Below are 21423 nucleotides of genomic sequence, written 5' to 3' on the forward strand. Positions count from 1 at the left end.
TTTAAGTGTAAATTCAACATTAGGACCACAATTAAGGGGAAAAATAAACAAAATAAAGCTCAGGACTGTAGTGAGAAAACAAATGTACTGCACATACAGATAAATTACATAACACAAACATGCAGTTTAACAATCAGCAACAATCCACTGAGGTATACATCATCATTGCAGAAAGACATGTCAGCCTTCTCCTAATTGTTAATGTTCAATGTGTCTACAGTAAATCAGTAAACAGGTTGACTTGGGAGGCATTTAAATGTGCATTACACTCTAACAGCTGCATAGGCTCAATAAATCATGCACTCACCTGATCGTGGCTTCAGACCAAAAACTGTTAATGTTGTGCTGAAATCTGTATTACGTATCCCCTCCTGCAGAACAGACATGACAAAATGATGGAATGCCACCAAATTAACCATGATTTTTTGTCTTGAAACTGTATGGCAATTGAGCACAATCTAATTTGAAGACTTGATGAGGATATTTCAGGATATATTCAAACATTATGAACACAATATTTTGAGAGTGCAGATTTTGATCTGTTTGGATGTTCATTATCACCTCGCACTCGTCATTCCCACTGGAGTTTCTTCGGGCACTTTGGCACTTGTACTGTGAGAAGGGAAAACAAATCAATGAAGAGCTTTGTTCCATGGCTTAGCGCCAGGTGTTCTCGCTGAAACCTCTCATATGTACAGAACCACATGTAAACCACTATTGTCCTGCGCCTATTGTCCCTAATTGGTGATAAAATACATTAAATGCTTCTATGAAAACATTAAACCTACAGCTTTGAAAAAGCCATATTGAATGAAGATGTTGATGACAGTGTGTGAGCTGAAGAAATGGAGAAGTGAAGTCTACACAAAGCACACAAAGTTCCCCAGAGCAGGTCTAAACGAAAAGAAGAGTGTGCAGCACACACCACTGCATATAGATGAGACAGAGGTGGATAGGGTGAAAACCTTCAAATTCCTCGGAACCTACATCAGCGAGGATCTTACCTGGTCTCACAATGCACAACAGAACATTAAGAAATCCCAGCAGCGACTGTACTTCTTAAGAAGGCTGAAGAAATTTGGCATGCCATCCAAAGTTCTCAGCAACTTCTATAGATGTACAGTTGAGAGCACCCTTACCAGTTCCATCACAGTCTGGTATGGAAACTGTACAGCCCAGGACAGGAAGGCACTCCAGCGTGTGATAAAAACTGCACAGTATATCTCAGGAGCAGCCTTCCCCTCACTTCAGGACATTTACAACACCAGGGTCACCAGGAGAACACACAACATCATCAGGGACTGTACACACCCCCAGCACAGACTCTTCACTCTCCTACCATCAGGCAGGCGCTACAGGAGTCTGAAATCTAGGACCACCAGACTGACAAACAGTTTCTATCCACAGGCCATCAGGCTTGTGAACAAGCTACCTCACAAAGCCCTCCCCCTTCCACCCCCCCACATCACTTGCATTACTTGACTTGACTGATCAACTGTGAACTCGACAGACATTCTGACTGCTGCTGTGACTTCACTACTGTTTGCACTACTACTGTTTGCACTAAATACCTCATGCAATTTGCAACAATGCATAAGCGCACTTTATAACTTTATAACTGTGATCCACCAGGTGCAATATAGAATTTGTATATGTATATATGGAACTAGTTTTCTTTTTTTCTTTAGTTTAGTCTGTTGTGTTAGGGGGGATTAGCAAAGTAAGATTTTCATTGTGTGGTGTAACTGTCTGTTTACTGTGCATATGACTAATACATATCTTGAATCTTAAAGCAGGTCAGGCATAGGTGGGTATTCAGGTGTGCAGTGCAGATGATGAGGACACAAAGGTAGAGCTCTTCTGTTCAAAGTGGATGCAGGGCAGCCAAGGTGCAACTTTCACTTTTTCTAAGGACATTTCTAAGTAAACCTTAGTGCTATTGATATTAGCAGTCTCCATGGTAATATCAGCCCTTGGGAGTGAGGGTTTGAAACCACCCATTAACACCTTCCACACTGTATCTCTCCTTCATCTGTTACTCCCTCATTCCCTTCTACTGTCTCCATAAAGAATAAGAGGAGCATAATTCCACTCTCCTGATAAAAAAAGAACAGGGTTAGGGTTAGGGATCTACTTTTTAGTGAAATGCCTTACAGTTGAATACTTTAGATTTTAAATGTATTTTGACAACAATTCTATCAATGTATCTTTACTTTAACTTTAAGAAATTGGGTAATCTTTCCAATATTGTTTGAGAAAGATACTAATATAACTACTTTGTTAGCAACCGCTAATGTCAGCTAGTTTTAGTTTGGATTCGGTTTGTTGTGCAGACATTTCCTCAGAAATTGTCACACCCAAACGCCAAAGAGTGATTATTCAGAAATACAGCAGATATGCATGGATACACAAGGACGTTTCCCTTATAAATGAGCAAGTCATGGCAAGCTCACATGCTTTATATCCCGGGGCTAAGTCATTAGTCATGTTACTGATAATGGGTCTGTGTATTGCACAGCTGAAATGAAAGATTTCCATTTCCATTCAGTTCCACTTTGTCCTGTCCAGACAGATATTGAGAGTATTCTATCAGGTTTGCTTTGGACCCACTTTCAGACACAAAGCTTTTGTGACTTAAAAATACCTTCAGATAATCTTTCCTCAAGTATTTGTTCCTCCTCCGCTCCTCGTTCTGGTTGAGTACAGGAGGCACCTCTGGCCACTTTGGCTCTGTGTCCGAAAGCTCAGACTTCAGGCTGCCATCGAAGGAGCAAGAGGAGGAGGGCTGCAGAAACACCCAGTGTAAGTTCAAGGCACTGTTAACGAAATCCCTGTAACTGCATCAGCATCATTAACACTATCATTAACTTTAAATGGGTGTCTATCCAAAAGCTTCTAATGACATTGTGTGTGTGTGTGTGTGTGTGTGCGTGTGTGTGTGTGTGTGTGTGTGTGTGTGTGTGTGTAATCCATTATCAAAAATCCAAAGCTAAAGTATAAAAAGCAAACATTCACATAGACAAGCATTCCCATGTAGAGATGATGAGGGTGAGAAAACAAAGGCATGAATGAAATGGATGACCTCAGAGAAAGCTGTGTCATCGTCTGTGAGGCCAGGGTCCTTTCCAGAGAAAGAAACAGTGATCAACATGAGAACTGAAATGTGACTTATGAATAAAGCTTCTGCTGTTTGAAACAATGGAAGAAATGCCCCCATACATTTGTAACATAAAACATAATGTTGGGTGACTTTGTAAACAAGTGGATGGAATGAACAGTGACACACATTATATTTCCAGTAGAGAATTCAAGGTAAATCCAGGTGAGGTCCGTACCTGTCCACTGAGCAGTGACGATGCACTGCTTCCTTCATCCAGAGAGGCACTAGGAGAGACAGGAAAGTGTTTACACACAATCTGATTCACTAACACACTGTGTGGGAAAACTGGCCTTAAACATAGCCATTCGTGACACTAGAGACTATATGAGTTATCATCTATTAACAGATCTTTTTAATGAACATGATATGTAAAATGGAACACACACACTTATATATATATATATATATATATATATATATATATATATATATATATATATATATATATACTGTACAGTATGTATGTAATATGTACAATGGGCAGAGGGCAAATATGAAGGTGTGTGCATATGTCTCTTATGTATGTACTGTATCTAGGTAATGTATCTATTTTAAAGTATGATCAATTTTCTATATCTATGATGTGATGTTTCGTAATGTGTTACTACTAGGTGATGCCATAGGAAAATGCCCATCATCGACAGACAATAATCTTCTATTTGATTGTGTAGAAGCTGGACAGAGTGTTAGGGCGGTAGCCATGTTGGTTGTCAGAGCCCTACAGCACTGTACAGTACGTACCTCCGGATGGCCTGGGCAGGTGACCTCTGTTTGCTGCTGGAGCTCCCAGAGTGACTGAGAAACCTACAGAGGCAGACAGAGGGAGGCCCAGTAAGAGAGAGGACTGTAACAATGCATGAGAGAGCTTGTGTGTGAGCTCTTTGTTTTCTCTGTAGGCAAAAATGTGTCCAGGAAGGCATGGTATGGGCTTAGTTGGATTAAGCAACTGGGCCTGGATTCACACATTTCTTCTTAAGAACCGTTTCTTCTTAAGAACATGAATCTAGGCCCCTGAGACCTACAAACAATCTCTCTCATGATCTACCATGCATGAAATCCCACAAACACACCAAGAACATGCGGTTTCAAGCACAGAAACATGCATTCAAATCTATGACTAGCAGCTAACGTACAGTACCAAACTATTGCATCCGCTCACGAGTACATCTTACATACTGGTCATTCACTCCCTTTATCTCTCACAATCTCGCACTGTCACACATATGTGTAGCTCATACAGACTCTCTCTCTCTCTCTCTCTCTCTCTCTCTCTCTCTCTCTCTCTCTACCTGTGTGCTCGGCCGGCCACCCTCCTTCGGTGAATAAGACTCTCTGCTCTACATATTAAGGACCGTCGTCTAGTGGCCATACATCATGTGTGCACCAATCAGGTCCAAGGAAGAGGCAGGGGAGCAGGAGATGGATGAAGCAGGAAGGGAACAAGTAGAGAGAAAAGGGGAGCCAATGAGAGGGAGGTTTGTTAGTGCAAAGGGGGAAGAGAGCTAGTTTGAACATGGTGATGACGGAGCATCTTCAGGGGAGAGAGGGGCAGCCACTGTGTCTGGGAAGGACCTGAGGTCCATGCGTTAGATAGAATGCAGAGAATACTGTACATAACAACTCATTACAATGACAGGAACGATCACACTTTTTCACATTGTGCCTGGTGAAATAGCTCTGACTGAGGAAGGTCAGAGACCTAGTGTTCTGTGAGAAGCCCAGTAAAACCCAATAACTGTCATTGACCGTGAATCAAGTCCTTATCTCCCCTTTCCAACATGCTGGTAGACTGACACAACCCCCTCCCACCCCTCTCCTCCACAGTCAGACGAGGACATCTCTGTCCTTTCAGTGATGAGGGTAAGACAGAGAGGTGGATGGGACATAGATAGAGGGGACAAGTTAATAGAGGTAAACAGGAATATATGGGGACAAGGCAGAGTCACCTGTTCTGCTGCTCCTGCTGCAGAAGTTGAACGGCAATCTTCCTCAGGTCTAGAACCTCCTTCAGCTCATCCTCTTCCTCCTCAGCTAGCTGCTCTTTATCTGAGCTAAAGGCCAGAGGGAGATAGTCAGTTAGAAACCAACCATCGAGTCTACCACTCAAACTCTGGAACCCCATCATCTGTGTGGCACGTCAACACTGCTCTTTCACTGCTTCTTTTTGGTCAGGTTGTTGTTGTAAAAGAGAATGTGTTCTTAATAACATGTCTTAATAACATGCCTGGTTAAATATTAAAGTTACATAAATAAAGAGTCAACTCAGATACCTTACACAAACTACTGCTGAAGCGTGTTATAACATTGTCAGTCATATAAAAACTGAAAGAGAATTTACAGGAGAGGCCCACTTGCTTTGGTATAGCAGGAACTTACCCAGACTCTTCTTTCCAGCTCTCCTTATCTTTGCTTTGGTGTGACTTATTTATGACTTTCTCCAATTCCTAGAGCACAAAGCCAAAAAAATAAGTCATAATTTCCGTTATTCCAATGAAATCCTGTTCAGATACCGGTATCCTGTTCAGATACCAGTTTGTGTCATTAACATATTAGTCATTTCCTTTCACCTTTATACACGACACATAAGGGCTGCCCTGCTGCAGGTCCCCCACCCCAGACAGAGCAGCCTCCTCCTCTTGGTTGGGCTCTATGAAGTCATAGGGCTCCTGATCTAGGGGAAGAACACAAGAAAGTTTCCTGACTGTCAAACACACTGCATATCTAAACAAATGCAGAGTAATCTCAAGTAAGAATGGCTCTACATTAAAGGAAGTTTATGATTTATTTTGAACTAAATCTAAATTTTTGATGTCTAAGTAGTAAATGCTTCCTTTTTCACTATGAGGTTAAAATGGAGATTCTCAGCTTTAATTCAATATTTTCTTTTTTCAGATTACCATTTTTATTTTTATTTATATGGTGTATGATGATGTGTGATGATATATGATTTATTTCATATCCAAACTGTTGGAATATAGAGCTAAAAGAAGACAGAATGCTTCCTCTTTCCAATACTTATGGAGCTCCAAAAATGCAGAAATACATAAACTCCCATGTTTTGCCCACGATTGCCCACATTTCTTCCATTGTAGCCTAATGAGGGTATCACATGGTGCCGGTAAGTTTCTCAAAACCAAGCAAATTCACAAAAAAGTGCCTGTACCCTTCTACAACATGCCATTTACATAAAAAATAGAGATTTGGTTAAACAAATCCAACCTTATCCTTGAACTAATCAATGACTAGTCAGGATGCACAGAGGAGAGTTACAGCATGAAATGAAAGCAGTTTTTAAAGAGTCATGCTGTGCTTTGTGTCCTTATGAATGGGTTTCCCTTTACATGCCGTACCTTTGCCATCTTGGAAAGGAGTCTTAGAAAGGAGTGAGAGAGCGTCCGCACGGGCCGTCTCTGAAACCTGAGAGTGCAGGCTGATGGTATCATCATCGGAGGGCTAGGGGAGGAGGGAGAGGAGGAGGTGGGGGGAGATCAGGGTAAAGAGTTTTGTGTATGTGTGCTACAAAAGACAGTGTACAACATTTGAACTCCCAAAAGTGAAGACTTTTCTCAATTGTAAGGAACACGACTCCTTGTGTCCTCTCCTCCGTCCTCCACCTGCTTAGTCCTCAAAAAGCATTGGAGGAACAGGGAGGGGGAACCTAGATTGTGTCCTCCAATCCATTTTCAGAAGAATATGAGTGGAGGACAGAGGAGAGGACACAAGCAGTCATGTTCCTAACAACTGAGAAAAAGCTAAAGCCTCAGTCCAGTCTCAGGACAATGGGTGAACTCTGACCTCTGTCGTAGACAGTCTTTTATCCCCGTTGTCACTGCCGATGCCAGAGTCAGGCCCGTGGTTCTTGCTAGGGTAGAAGTCCTCCATGCTGCAAACAGGCACAAAGGCATTCGTGAGCAATAGAAACGATCAGCAAGACTTTATTTGAAGTTTTAGTTATGACACATTCATGACAATGGCATGAGCCCCCTATAAGAGAAACTCTTCTCTAAAATGCTACCAACCAATCCCATTTGGATTGACTGAAGATAAGCTCAGCAGTGGGCAGTGAGAGTGTGTAATGATTTTGATTTAATCCAGTTTGAAGGAAATATTCAATGAGTACTGTTATGATAATACAATACATGAGAGTCTATTGAGAGGTGAGCCTGTACCTGTCAGTCAGAGGCTGCGGAAGGCAGCGCTTTCCCAGGGAGGGGAGGTCCAGGGAGTCAGGCTTCTTATCCATCCTACACGCCTGGATGTTCAGGTACTTAAATATGTGCACCTTGCCCTTGAGGCATATCTGGAATACATAAAAACATAGATAAATTATTTAAATCATTCACATAGTGAAGCTTTGTTCATTCAAGTAGGAATTAACATATTTCAGCAAAGGGGACAGAAATGTCCACAAGATGGTGCAACTGTTCCAAGTGAATTAGACGATAATGCCTGAGAGTTTGTGGCTCAGTATGCTGTACCACAGCTAGGGGAAGCTGTTAGGCACAAAGTGGTGCCTGGATCAACCAGTGCATTGGCACCACTGTACCTGACACACAACAGAGTGCCAGCGGATGTATCCATGTGTGCCAAATGTAATTTACAAGCTAGAACAGATGTGGCCACAACCGAATACACACACACACACACACACACACACACACCTGTGCAGGTGGAGACTGCATAGGGTTGTTGTCGAGGACAATGTGCTGCAGCTGCCTGAGTTTCCTGTAGATAGGAGGGATCTCTGTGATCTTATTGCAGGAGAAGTCCAGTCTGATGAGTGGCAGATCAGCCAACTCTGGTGAGACGGAGAGGGAGGAAGAGAGGGAGAAAGAGAGGGAGGGAGAGAGAGAGGGAGCATGAGTGGAGGAACAGAGATAAGATTATTGTAGATACTGTAGCTTAGCCTCTCGTGGTGATATCACCATCCTTGAGACGTGATGGGAACATGGTATCACATCCAGGTAGGGTTAACACATGTTACACAAGGCCTTAGTCTCCCCTACCAGACACACAGGCTCAGCTGTTAAAAGAGACTATAGATTTTTATAGATTTTTGTATGTAACAATGGGACAGAGAGAGTGAGTTATAATGGTCTGTTACGGGGGGGGGGTTGTTGGCAATGGAGAGAGAATAAAGACCAGGGAGGGGATATAGACTGACCCTCAGGCAGCATTTGAAGGCAGTTCCTCCTGATGTTGAGTTCTCGTAAAGCCTGGAGCCTCCCCACCTGAATAGGCAGCACCTGGATCTCATTACAGCTGATGTCCTGTAGGGGGCGACAGAAGTCAGTCTGTCAGAGATAGGTCTACGAAGGACAGTATCGCAGAGGTATACACACATGCACATACCCACACACACAGTGTGCCAGTGCTCACCAGTTCCATCAGATCTTTGGACTTCCCGATTTCCTCTGGGATGGACACTAGCTTGTTGTTGCTCACAACCAGCACTTTGAGGGGAAGGTTGAACAGGTATTTTGGCAGCGTTGATAGAAGGTTTCGGCTACAGGAAGACACAATACACACTGGGGGTCACTCAGTGTAAACTCTGCTCCATGTGGATAAGAATGTTAGTGAAATGGAGGACTGGGGAAGTATTTACCTCACCGTAGTCTATATGATAGAATAAACATTACAGTCTGCATAAAACAAAAACATTCAATAGAGACTGACATGAGCAAGCATATGATTTCAACAGCCCAGAACTTGCTCTCTATTTCATACAGGTTATCTTGGTTTTTGTTTGTGTATTTTTTTGGGGTACTTTTTTTCGGCTCTGTGAAAGAGGAAATGCTCCAGCAACATCATCCTGTGAATGTACCGAAAGGGGAACACCATAGTCACAAGAGAACAGTGAACTGTATTATGGGCCCTTTGCCAGTCCTGTTCCCTGGTGATACCATACTGTAAATGAGTCTGACAGATGAAACACAGTACTGTACACAGTCACTGACCTGATGTTGAGATAGGTCAACATCTGCAGGTTGATGATGGCTTCTGGGATGCATTTGATGCAGTTATGGTAGAGGTTGAGGGACTCGAGAGGGGAGAACAGACACACGTCCGGGGGGATCTCTGTCAGCCTGTTCTTGGAGAGATCTGAGAGGAAAGACACAAGCAGTAGGTGAGGGTCATAGCTACAGGAAACATATACAGTACCAGTACTGTAAGTACCTGTGCAGTAACTGTCATTGTTAGTAATGATAGTGTAAGTGCACATACAGTACTGTAAGTAATGTCTTTCTAATTGCATAGCAGTTGAGTTGATTATGGTATTACACAGGTTGAATAACACGATCACCTCCACCTTGAAACTATGAGTTAATACAATGTTGTTACTTGAGTCATTACAGCGTTGCTACACAGGAATACAGTGTTTTGCGCAATATGTTTCTATCTAGCAGCACAGATCAGTGTGATGTGCCATACTGTATGTGTCAGAATGTGGTGTCAAAATCCAAACAGTAGCACAGGCTCTGTAGTCCACAAGCTACTATGAATTGGGTCAGGTGGAATCCTTCATTGATTCCAGGCAGTCTTCACTAATCAATATGTCTGAATGAGTGATCGATAGGTACAAGGCCCTTTCCTCAAAGACAGGTCTGAAATTACATTAGGCCTTTAGCCAGTTATATTACACACACAGCTATACTGTCAGTCAGGCTTAGCTCAGTCATACGATTCATGTCAAGGCTCTTTCACATCTCAGAGTCTTTCCCATATCGATCAAGTGCGAGTGGCCTGGCTGGCTGCTCCTCTGCTTGTGTGTGATAATAGCTTTACAGTTGACACAAGCTCTTCTTCAATTCAACATTGAACAAATACTAACCGCACTCCCCTTACTGTAGGTGTTCGAAGGACATTAAAGGTTACTGTGGATAACACATCTCAGCTACAGTGGGAACTGCCAAGAATTTCATCAACACAGGCAGGAGCGCAGCACCTCAGAGAGCGCATTATAGGGTTCAGTTCCCATGCATTAGGTCACATGTACACAGTAGGTGAATCCTATCACGCTTCCATGAGCAGGTAGAGTGTGTAAGGTAGGAGCGTTATGCTGCCCTCGTAGAGAGAGTATTTTGCTGAATTAATTGGATGCGCAGAGCTAGCGCTCATTTCATGGGTCATGAATTGGTAAGTGATGGGTAGAATGATGAGAAGACATGGAAGAGAGGAGAAAGAGACTCAGGCTGAAGATTGTATTTTCATAATGCAGGCTGTGAGTGACCATTCTTCTGCCCCATAGTTAATGGGATGGAGAAGTCAAGCACACACTCATCAACCCCAGCTGAGCTATCTGGCAACAGTAGACTCACTGAGAGGCAGCGCATCAGACACTGCCTAAAGGGAGGGCCTCCTCCTTCACCCCTTGCAGCTCCTCCATTCACAAATAACACTGCAACACAGCCACCTACTCCAACACTCTCCATTCACAACAGGCTATTAGCTTACTCTTGTTTACCACCCCAACACAGCAGCCTTACACTTCTCATAATAATCAGCTAATACACACACACACACACACACACACACACACACACACACACACACACACACACACACACACACACACACGTTTAGATGATATCTATCTGTGATGAATCACCTGTCTAGTCTATCTAGTGCAAGGGAGGCTGGTGGTGGAGGCAGAAATCGGGCTCATTGTAATGCATAGAATAGAATGAGGAATGGTATCAAACACATGGAATGGAATTCATCATTCCATTCCATGCATTACAATGAGCCCATCCTCTGATATGTACCTCCACCAGCCTCCAATGAGCCTCCCTAAGACTGTCTTATTCAGCTCTGTGTAGCCTACAGCACAGGGCCCTCTGTGAAGGATAGTCTGCAGTGCTCTGTGAATGTTGTTTCTGTGAAGGCTCTCCTCCTGATACCATGGCAACCACACGCAGTGCAGGAGGGAGCGGCAAGCAAATGCATCTGCAAGATGTTAACATGTGAGTGGACATAAGTGAGTGTGTGTGCTTATGTTACACAGTCAGGGTGTGTGTGTGTGTGTGTGTGTGTGTGTGTGTGTGTGTGTGTGTGTGTGTGTGTGTGTGTGTGTACTTGATTTAATTTGTAAATATATGTGAACTTCCACTGCAAAGGATGAGAGGTGGTTCAAGGAGTGCTGACACACCTGAAATGTCTAAATGAAAGTTGAACAAAAGCTGACTTCTTCAAACAGAGAGAGTTGGCTCCAGGGCAGTGTAATAAACCGGCCTTGTGTGTAGGGCTGAGTGTTCAGCCTTGTGAGTAGGAGTGTATTGTTTGACAAAACATAGCTGGCTATTTAATTAAAGAGGGCAGAGATGGCAGTACTGATGCTCCATCTCTGAGGTCACTCAGAGGACTTGGCAGGCTACCCAACATAATGACCTTGTTTTTTTCCTATTATGTATATATCAATCCTAACACCGAACAAAGATGCTCAAAGGATCTTTGCATTTTAAAAAGCTAAAATCCCTGTTATTCTACTGTGTCTCTCACATCTTTAAGATAAGTTGAAGCCAAGCTTAGGACAAATTCAAATTGTATCTCCTCCACTCATGAAAGACTTCTTCATTTCGTTCAGGTTTGCCAGGAATTACCACCAAAGCCAATGAGAGTAAGCATAACCTGAGGGCAAACATCCTAGTCAGATCTGGAGCGACAGAGACAAGCATTCAAAAGCAGTGTGGGAGCACAACAAACATCAATGCTAGTCACCCACCCAGACTCCCACTCTCTATGGTACACACTATAGCTCAGACAGACACCAGTGGCTCCGCTCTGGAATTACTTGATTTTTTGGCCAAAGATGAGAGGGCCATCTTTAAGTAAGCCTATTACCAGATGAGGCATTAGCAATGTGGAATACATATAGTGTACATGCCATGGGGAAGTGCTGTTCCTTTCTACCATTCCAGAAGCGGTGGGATGGGGGAGTTCTGACGAGGTAAGATACCAATCACCAATCCATAGAACAACAGTTGCAACTAAGAACAAGAGCATACAGGTACACAGACCAAAACAATACTAGACCCAGAGGTCCAACAGTTCAATAGAACAAGCTCCTTGCAGGTGGATCAATCACGTGACCCATACCCAATATCCTCCTCTGAGGAAATGTCAACAACATGCTAGCACATCATCAAAGTCTATGTAGTGCTGCTGGGAACCAAATCTCCAATACAGTGAACAGTCTCATTATACATCTGCACTCGTGCACTTAATCTTAATCATATACGTTAAGTTGTGTTTCAATAATTTGTGTCTCACCAGCTATCCATGACAGCTGAACTACATGGCTATGTCAGTTAGACCAAACCACTTAGCCTTCCGTTAATCAGCTATGGGTTGATGTGTGTAGTGAGTCATCCATTCCTCAACATGAGGATTACTGCCTCTTGCCAGTCAATCGCGACGCCAGCCCTAGCCTCCCGTCTGCAAGAAGCCGGAGCATCTCATAAAATATTCAGATGGTAGCCCATTCAGTGTGGTCAGCATAGGACTGGCACGCAGACGAGACAGAGGGGGAGAGAGTGAAAGAGAAGGAGAGAGAGAGAGAGAGAGAGAGAGAGAGAGAGAGAGAGAGAGAGAGAGAGAGAGAGAGAGAGAGATGAGCTCAGGCATGCATTCTGAAGCTGGCCTAGATTTCAGCCCATCTGGGAGAAAGTGGAGCCAGCATCCCCACCAAGTCAACGTGAGAGGTGGGCAAGAGGGTGTCCCCACCTCAAACTACATTACCCAGAGATCTGGCATCTCTCTTTGAGAATTCACCCTCCAAGAGCCAAGAGTCCCATCGATTTCTTACACGCTGTCCTACAACCACAGTACAAAGAGAAAACTGGGGATGAGCAGACAACAGTCTTCCTCTGCTTCATTCTGAAAAAACCCTCTGCAACCTCCTCTTCTCCTCAATGATGAATAAGCTGATGGACAGAAATGACTGACCTAATAATAACTCATCATTATTGCTCTTGTGGAGGTATAGACTTTCAAGGATTAAACCAGAAGTGTTCTAGACCTGGCACCGTGCCCTCAGCTTTGGCACGTGACATGACAAAGCATATCACAGAGAAATACATCTGCATGTTCCACAGACTGACAGCAGGGAGAGGCAGTGATGGGAACACCATGTGACAGTGACATCTCTAATCTGCAACCTCCTGTCCCATGCAGGCAGCCAGGATGTAGAGTCACGTGAGTGCCCGAGAGGACTGCTGCATCCCCCTGTATCTGGCTAGCTAATTCACAGAGTCGGACAAGCAAGATGGTGGTGGTGGTACCACACAGACAGACACACACACGCACGCACGCACGCACACACACACACACACACACCTGCTCTCGTAGAAAAAACAACTAACAATTGTCAAATGTCTACACATAGGAACCCCTGACACGACCAGTTAATATGTTTGTATAAAAATCACATTAATATCTGTCGTGGCCTATTCAACAGCTTTTGGAGGGTTAGGGTTGGGGATGATGGGTGCAGAGAGAGAGAGGTGGGTCTCAGCTGGGTACCAGAGGGGGATAATCCTCCCCCCCCCCCCACCACCACCACCACTGTATCCCACGTCACCCCTCCAGGGACCATCTCCCCCCCTACAGCAGGGTCCCTCTCAGTGGTAGATGGGCAGAGAAAGGGGGATGGATGGATGGCATGTCACACTATATCACTCCCACTCACAACCTGCCTCCAACACTGAGGATGTATCACTTACACCTCCCCTGAGACGGAGCTGCAAATGGACCCATGTAGGGCTGCCTCTAATACTCCTCCATTAGCCAGAGGGGCTCGGAGGAGAAAACAGACCCCAGGCATTGTTTGGGGTCAGTGGACCCCGACAGAGATGTTGTCTCCTCCCTTCCCTATTCTATATTCATTCCATTTATTTCATCCTCTTCTTCTACTTTGAGGTATGAGTCCATCAGACCGATCATCCTGACCAAGGTCAGAAGCTAGCCGTAATGATCTCGCGACCTTGTGCCCAGATCTCATCAACATGGGAAGACAATTCGTGTGAGTCAACTCATGCGTTGACAGCTGTGATGAATTAGGTATTGATACGCACAAGAAAACTAAATATTTAAATCTTCTAAAGACACATATGTTTATTCAGACCTCATCATAATATACTCATACACACAGATGCATGAGAAAAGCATGTGGACAGCCATTGATATTAACACATTGATGTAAAGCACACATAGGGACCCTCTGACAACCAGATCTTCATGTGTGTGCTGATGTGGTGTCTCCACTGATGCAGGTTGATTGGGCCCATGTGGTCTGGGCCTGTGTGTGCTGGAGCCTGAGAGGGATAATCACAGCCTGACAGAGTAATTAGAGACCTGTGTGAGGAGCTGCACAGCCCCTGATAAACACAGAGGGCTTTCAATTACGCTGCCTCTTTATGGGTGAAAACACACACACACACACACACACACACACACACACACACACACACACACACACACACACACACACACACACACACACACACTATTATTTCCATTATTGCATACAATTACATACAGCTACATCAGGCCCAATTAAACTATTCAGCTATACATTCACTGGCTTAATTGAAAACAAACCCATACAGACCTATTGGAAAGTACTACACATCTGGAGAGCCAAATAGATTCAGGAACATGCACACCCAATTGATCGCTTTTTCTCTCACACAAAAGCATGTGGGATATACGGTCTTCACCTATCTCTTACACAAATGAAGACAGATCTACACAGACAAAAGTCTCACTCTCCTTCACAATCACCTCCTCTCTCTCTCTCTCTTGCACTCGCATGCACACACACACACACACAAACACAAACACACACACACACACACACACACACACACACACACACACACACACACGTAAACCTTCTAATGGCAGGCTTAAAGCATCCAGCACGATTGAGCAGCCTGTGAAGGCTTTGCTGCAAATCCTGTGTTGTTGTGAGATGTAGTCTTCCTACATTCAGCATTCATGCCAGGGTGGGCCTTTATTTTCCTTTCTATATGGAGGCATCAAAAATACAGATCCGTAGCTATAAACATATGACTCCCTGGTCCCCATGCTGTGATAGCATAGTGTGGGAGAGAGAGCAGTGTGGAAGAGAGCGTTGTGTGTATGAGCAGCCCTGCATCTCTGACAGGGCTTTGTTCTCTCACATGGCCCAGTCACACAGGGCCCAGGCCCATCTCCACAGCTCTGATCACAGCCCAGACAGCACACACACGCACGCACGCAAGCGTGCACACACACACACACACACACACACACACACACACACACACACACACACATACACACATACACACACACACAGTTAGTGAGAGACAGAGACAGAATGATAAAGATGCCATGGAGAGAGAGAGAGAAAAACAAAGCTGGGATCAAGAGACAAGATAAACAAGCAAGACATGAGGAGAGACAGAGTCTGGCTCATGGATCATGTATCATGCTTTGAATGTCTCTACCAAGATACTTCGACTCTGCAATTAGGTATCGTCACTATAGGACGCTCCTAACTCACAGTCGTTGACTATTCACCAGGACCTTGAAGTTGCTGCTCAGGCTTCCATCTGTACGTGAAGAAGACCCCCTGGTGGGCTCAACAAAGCCCTGGCCGCCTGCTCCTGCTCTGGGGAGCGTTTGAAGCCCACGGGTCGATGGAGAAGGGGGGTTGGGGAGGGGTGCTTTTGTAATGCTGTCCATCTCAGTCTCCATTCCCTGCCCCTGACCAAATGCCATCTGTGGCAAGAGTAGGCATATAGGCAGACAGGGAGGCAGGCAGGCAGGGAGGCAGGCAGGCAGGCAGGCAAGCAGGCAGGCAGACAGACAGGCAGGCAGACAGTGGGACTATTGTCCGTCTGTTAGTGCCCACAGAGCTCCGGCCCGCCAGGCTGCAGGGCAGCCTCATGCCAAACCTCCCTGCTGCAGTCTCCCCCATTAGACCAGCAATGCTCTATTCAATGGATATTCACAAGTTCATACTCATAGATAAGGTCTGACTGCTCTGAAGGCTGAGAGCAGAAAGGGGTAACAGGGTTCAAGCACCACACAAGCTAAGGTATATGTGGTGAGAATTTTAATGGGTAATGCCTCAGCCAAACCTTTTCCATTGGATGTTGTCTGCATATTAAGCCTTGATACTTGCATTGACTTGTAGGTGTGAATTAGACTTAACCAAAAGCTCCATGGCATTTAGTTCCTACTATCACATTCTACGATCTGATCATTATCCCCCAGGTAAAGTGGCTGAATAATTCCTCAGTTAGCCCAAGACATTGATGTGTGGCGTGCGCTCGGGTGCAAAATGGCTGCCATTAATCACCAGGGATAGGGGTGTACACTGGCAGGTACAACATCTCCTTTTGCTTATGGCAGTCCCTACCAGTTCATTGTGTTTTTTTTTTTCATTGTGTTTTCTTACAATGCCACATTGGGGTATGGGGCAAGTTAACCTGGTTCTAGTCACATGTATCCCCCTGGTCAGTGTGCTCACTTGGAAGCTTAACAAAGAAGACAGATCAGGGCTCCTGGGCTCATTTGATGTGTATATCCAGAGAGCTGGATGCTGCTGGAGATGACCTGTGGGCAGCCGTAATCACAGCAGACACCAGGTTCAGAATTAAACACATTCTTAGCAATGTTCCCCTCAGCTAATCACATTCATTTGGCCTGAGATAAAACTTCCTAATAGAATTCGGCCCTTAATAGAACTGTCAGCCTAAGTCTAAAGCACAGCAGACAACAACAGAAAAATAAAAAATCCAGGACAGTGAGAGCTCTGCTCAGCTACCATAAGCCCAAAGCCTTTTTATTTTAAGAACTGGGATACACTTTACACTTGAACATGTTTTGTAATAACCTTTTTACTTTTGTTATAAAGTAGTGTCAGAGAGGGGACTATTAACGTTGATTATTGTCAGTGCAAGGCAGTACACTAGAATGTATCCATCTGTTTAGAACAGACATTCTGTTTAGAACAAACATTCTGTCACCGGCAAATGATCTGAAATCTAAATGTATAATACAAGTGAACAAGGGGCATGTACTATAAACACAATCAACATAACAATGGCATTCCTACTGAGGACGAATAACATGGCCCTGGTGACAGGTATGTCCATGTTCAGACTGTGTTCTTCTACCCAGACATGTACAGGCATATTCCTACACAAGGCCCTGAGGGGGGAAATGGGCGTTTGGATTTGCAGTCGTCTGGGACTATCACTGCAAAGCCTCCGAGACTAATCTATATGAAGTAGTACGGACTGAAGAAGCCTGTCAGAACAGAACCCTGCTGTACTGTCACATGACTCAGGGGAGTCTGTCTGGACTACACTTCCCACCTTGTACACTCAAGCATTGATTTCCTCACCTACTATAGGGACATGAGATGGAGGGGAGGGGAGCTTGGTTGGAATGCTACTTATAAGGGTGAGCAGGATGCCTCCCGTCAGCACTAAGTGTGTGTGTGTGTGTGTGTGTGTGTGTGTGTGCGTGTGTGTGTGTGTGTGTGTGCGGGTGCGGGTGCGTATGTGTGTGTGTGTGTGTGTGTGTGTGTGTGTGTGTGTGTGTGTGTGTGTGTGTGTGTGTATGTATGTGTGTGTGTGTGTCTATGTATGTGTGTGTGTGTGTGTGTGTGTGTGTGCGTGTGCGTATGTGTATGTGTGTGTGTGTGTGTGTGTGTCTGTGTGTGTGTGTGTGTGTGTGTGTGTGTGTGTGTCTGTGTGTGTGTGTGTGTGTGTGTGTGTGTGTCTGTGTGTGTGTGTGTGTGTGTGTGTGTGTGTGTGTGTGTGTGTGTGTGTGTGTGTGTGTGTGTGTGTGTGTGTGTGTGTGTGTGTGTGTGTGCGTGTGTGGGAGTGGTAGTATGTGTGGGACTGGTAGTGCCGGGAACTGGGGAGAGTGCAGGTGTCCAGGTTTAGAATAGCATCCTGTTCTTTTCACTTGTTGTCAGGGGTTACCTGGCGGTGCCCTAATGTCAAGCTACACCACTACAACAAAGCTACAACTGTAAGTTAATGCTGCCCACAATCACAGTATTTTGAAATTCAACACCCTGCATAGGCCAAAATGTTTAGAGTAAACATTCAGGGTGTTTGTCTCCTTGGGGGGGTAGGGTCTTACATCTGGCCAGGTTGAGGCTCTGTTCTCAAGGCTCTCACCAAGGTTAGGGCATCAGCTTACAACTCTCACACATTCTCATGGGAAAACAAACTGACTGCCAGCAAACTGTCAAAAGTATACCACAAACACACACCTCTGTGTGAGCTCGCCTTTCTTTCTCTTTGTCACTGTCTCGTGCAAACACCACACACATGCTGCATCTCCGGTTCACTTACCAAGGAGGAGCCACTTTCACTGCTGCCCTTTACTATGTTAAAGAAAGTGCTGCATCAACACACAGACTACATGACACTGCAAGGACCCAATACACTGTATCATGTTGTGCAGCATTCTCAAGGCAAAATGCTTGAGTCTTTGCACACTTTGCGCCTGAATCAGGGGATGCTGGTGGAGGTAGAAATCTGAGGACAAGCTCATTGTAATACATGAAATGGAATGCATTCCTCATTCAATTACATGCATTACAACGAGCCTGTCCTCCAATTTCTACCTCCATCAGCCTCCCCTGGTCTGAAGAGGTTCTAAGCTCTGACATTCTATGTGATGATTCTGTGTTCCGCCTGCTCAGAGGACTCCGTTGGGAGCGCTCTGTCTGGCAGAGTTCTGTTTGGTGGAATACTGTCTGAGAAAGTAAAGTCTATGGCTTTGTTTACTGGGTGGATTCAGAACAGTAAGGTTCTGTCTGGAAGAGTTCCACATGAGAAGGCCTAGGTGGATTCTGCCTGAGAGGGTTCCGTCTGGAAGGATTCTATCTGAAAAGGTTCTGTTCATTGAGTGGAAGGGTTCTGTCTTCACTGAAGGGGCTCTGTTTACTGGGTAAAGGGTTTAAGGGTTTTCAATAGTAATAGTATGTATGTACATGCATTTGAAATCCAATTTAAGGAAATGTGATGTACCACCACATCAGAGAGATAGGTGTGTCTTTTCAGCATTGTATAGACTTGCATGAGACTTTGCCCCGAGAAGCAAACCAAAATGAAGACATCCTCATTTTCTCATTTCAGATCCTGCTCAACAGCAATGTGTGAACTCCCTAAAGCATGCTCTTCCTCTGAAATGTTGCTTCATTTTGATATCAGTTATGCCATGGGTGACTACCAGAATTGACTACTGACTTACAGTATCAAGAATGAAGGAATTACAAATAATGATCACTCATCATCATAATGATCTCTACATAACCTATCAAGAGCTCTTCCAAGAGCCGGTTCAGTTGCTCTAAAAATGCTTGAAACTGTCTAAAACAGAAATGGAGTTCTTCCTTTTTCAGAACCTGTGCTTAAAATTTTTTTTGAAATAAAACAGATTACGTATGTGACTAATGCATTTCTTGTTTTATCCCTACAGTGTTCTTTGAACAGGATCATTTCCATCTGCCAGTTGAAGTGTGGTGAGGACAGCCCAGAGAGTACAAACGCCTTTGTTATCTGTCTGAAAGGCATTGAGGGTTCTCCCTCTCCCTACAGACCACAAAATAAAGACCACTGACTGAGCATTACACACATAAGACCATAGCAGTACTAGAATTAGTCATTTGTCTTCTTTCTTGTCACATGACTTCTGCAAATCACTCTAAATGGCCATCAGCGGTGCATGTTAGTTTTCTTATGGACAGCAAGTCACTCTTCTTTCATAATAAGCCTCACCTATCTACCTAGCTGATGACATCTGTCAGGTCTTGCCTTTGACATAGCTAATGATGGGGACCTCACATCCTATAGGATTCATCACAAAACTAGACTGTGCTATCACCACTGCACACACAGGTCCGGGCAGGCCAGAAATAGGACACCCTCACTTCCTGTCTTGACAGCTTCTCATGACTCTACTAGTATACTTCTCCAGCAACAGAGCTTAGCAACAGTACAGCTGAATCATACTGAGTTGCATTAGCCATGTGTTGAAAACCACTCACACTGCACTGATTCAGTCAAAGTGTCTGTAGCAACTAACAAATGCATGTCATTCCAAAAACAAACAAAAAACTGCTCGTTAGTTTAATAGGTTGAAAGAAAATACCATGTATAATTCAACTACACCACTTCAAAGTAAGCTTGAATAAATCAAAGTGGGGAGGAGAGGATTCATGTATCTAGGACGTAAATCTTTATTCAAAGGCACAAAATCAATCACACGAACCTTTTCATTGTGTATACATTTTTTCACTAAGACCTTTGTGCAACCTGTTTTAATCATTGCCTTCATCACCATCCCTGGCTGGGGACTTTCTGCAATCTGAGCCAGAGGCTGCTGACTAGGCTTGTGTTTCCCATTTCTCTTTTTCTTTGTTAAAAGACATCTGGCATACTGAGATGTTAACTTCTCACTGTTTGCATTTGCCAAATAGTTGCCCACCTGTGTACAAAGCCCATCAAGATCAATGGCTCTATCACAGAGACTCAAACCACAAATACAAATACACCAAACCTACATCTCAATATGAGACCCAATATGAGAGAAGTCTGTCAGACACTTCCTCATGTGTTAGTCTCTGAGTCTGCAAAAGGAAAATCTCAGTTCCTCCAAAACCAGAGATTGATTTGAGAACTGTGTGTGTGTGTGTGTGTGTGTGTGTGTGTGTGTGTGTGTGTGTGTGTGTGTGTGTGTGTGTGTGTGTGTGTGTGTGTGTTCTGCGTGAGGTGTGTGTGTGCACATATATATACTGTATTCATGGCATAAATTGATACATGGCATAAATTCAATCAATGAGGCCTTGACTGAAGATTGCACCCCAAAGAAACTCCCTCACATTACTCACATTATGAATGGCTCTTTTTAAATGGACCAAGCTGTAGCTTCCAGCGTTAAAAGTGCCAAATTAATTAATATAAATGCTTCATTCATGAATCAAACAACTGCCTAATCAAAACAAGAGTTTGTGCATGGGACAGAGGAGACCTATGTGGCATTTCAGTCAGTCAGTTATGTGCTTCTCTCATCACCACCACCACGACCGATCTACCGGCGCACCTGGCTGCAGAGGCCACGCAATCAGGGACAAAAAGCATGAAGACGCTGATACATTAAATACTGCGGTGTAGGAAAGCTGTAGGAAAACCGACATCATGGCATTCATTAATATGACTATTATCCCTTCACCATGCCATCAGAATAAA

The 21423-nt window shown here is 44.2% G+C and overlaps 1 protein-coding gene across 1 annotated transcript in view; it reads right to left on the reverse strand.

Annotated features, from left to right (window-relative positions):
• The window catches only part of lrch2 (leucine-rich repeats and calponin homology (CH) domain containing 2), a 29311-nt gene that overhangs the window by 6786 nt on the left and 1102 nt on the right, over positions 1-21423 (reverse strand). The window contains exons 2-17 of the mRNA XM_083685344.1: positions 9118-9262; positions 8540-8666; positions 8325-8430; positions 7822-7958; positions 7330-7460; positions 6956-7043; positions 6511-6613; positions 5728-5831; positions 5537-5604; positions 5107-5211; positions 3902-3964; positions 3336-3384; positions 3083-3121; positions 2645-2785; positions 562-612; positions 308-371 (exon numbers count right to left, since the gene is read on the reverse strand). Coding sequence (XP_083541470.1) covers positions 308-371; positions 562-612; positions 2645-2785; positions 3083-3121; positions 3336-3384; positions 3902-3964; positions 5107-5211; positions 5537-5604; positions 5728-5831; positions 6511-6613; positions 6956-7043; positions 7330-7460; positions 7822-7958; positions 8325-8430; positions 8540-8666; positions 9118-9262 — 1521 coding nt within the window. The remainder of the gene's footprint in view (positions 1-307; positions 372-561; positions 613-2644; positions 2786-3082; positions 3122-3335; positions 3385-3901; positions 3965-5106; positions 5212-5536; positions 5605-5727; positions 5832-6510; positions 6614-6955; positions 7044-7329; positions 7461-7821; positions 7959-8324; positions 8431-8539; positions 8667-9117; positions 9263-21423) is intronic.

The sequence above is a fragment of the Argentina silus genome (assembly GCF_951799395.1).
Source record: "Argentina silus genome assembly, chromosome: 2".
Taxonomy (NCBI): Eukaryota; Metazoa; Chordata; class Actinopteri; order Argentiniformes; family Argentinidae; genus Argentina; species Argentina silus.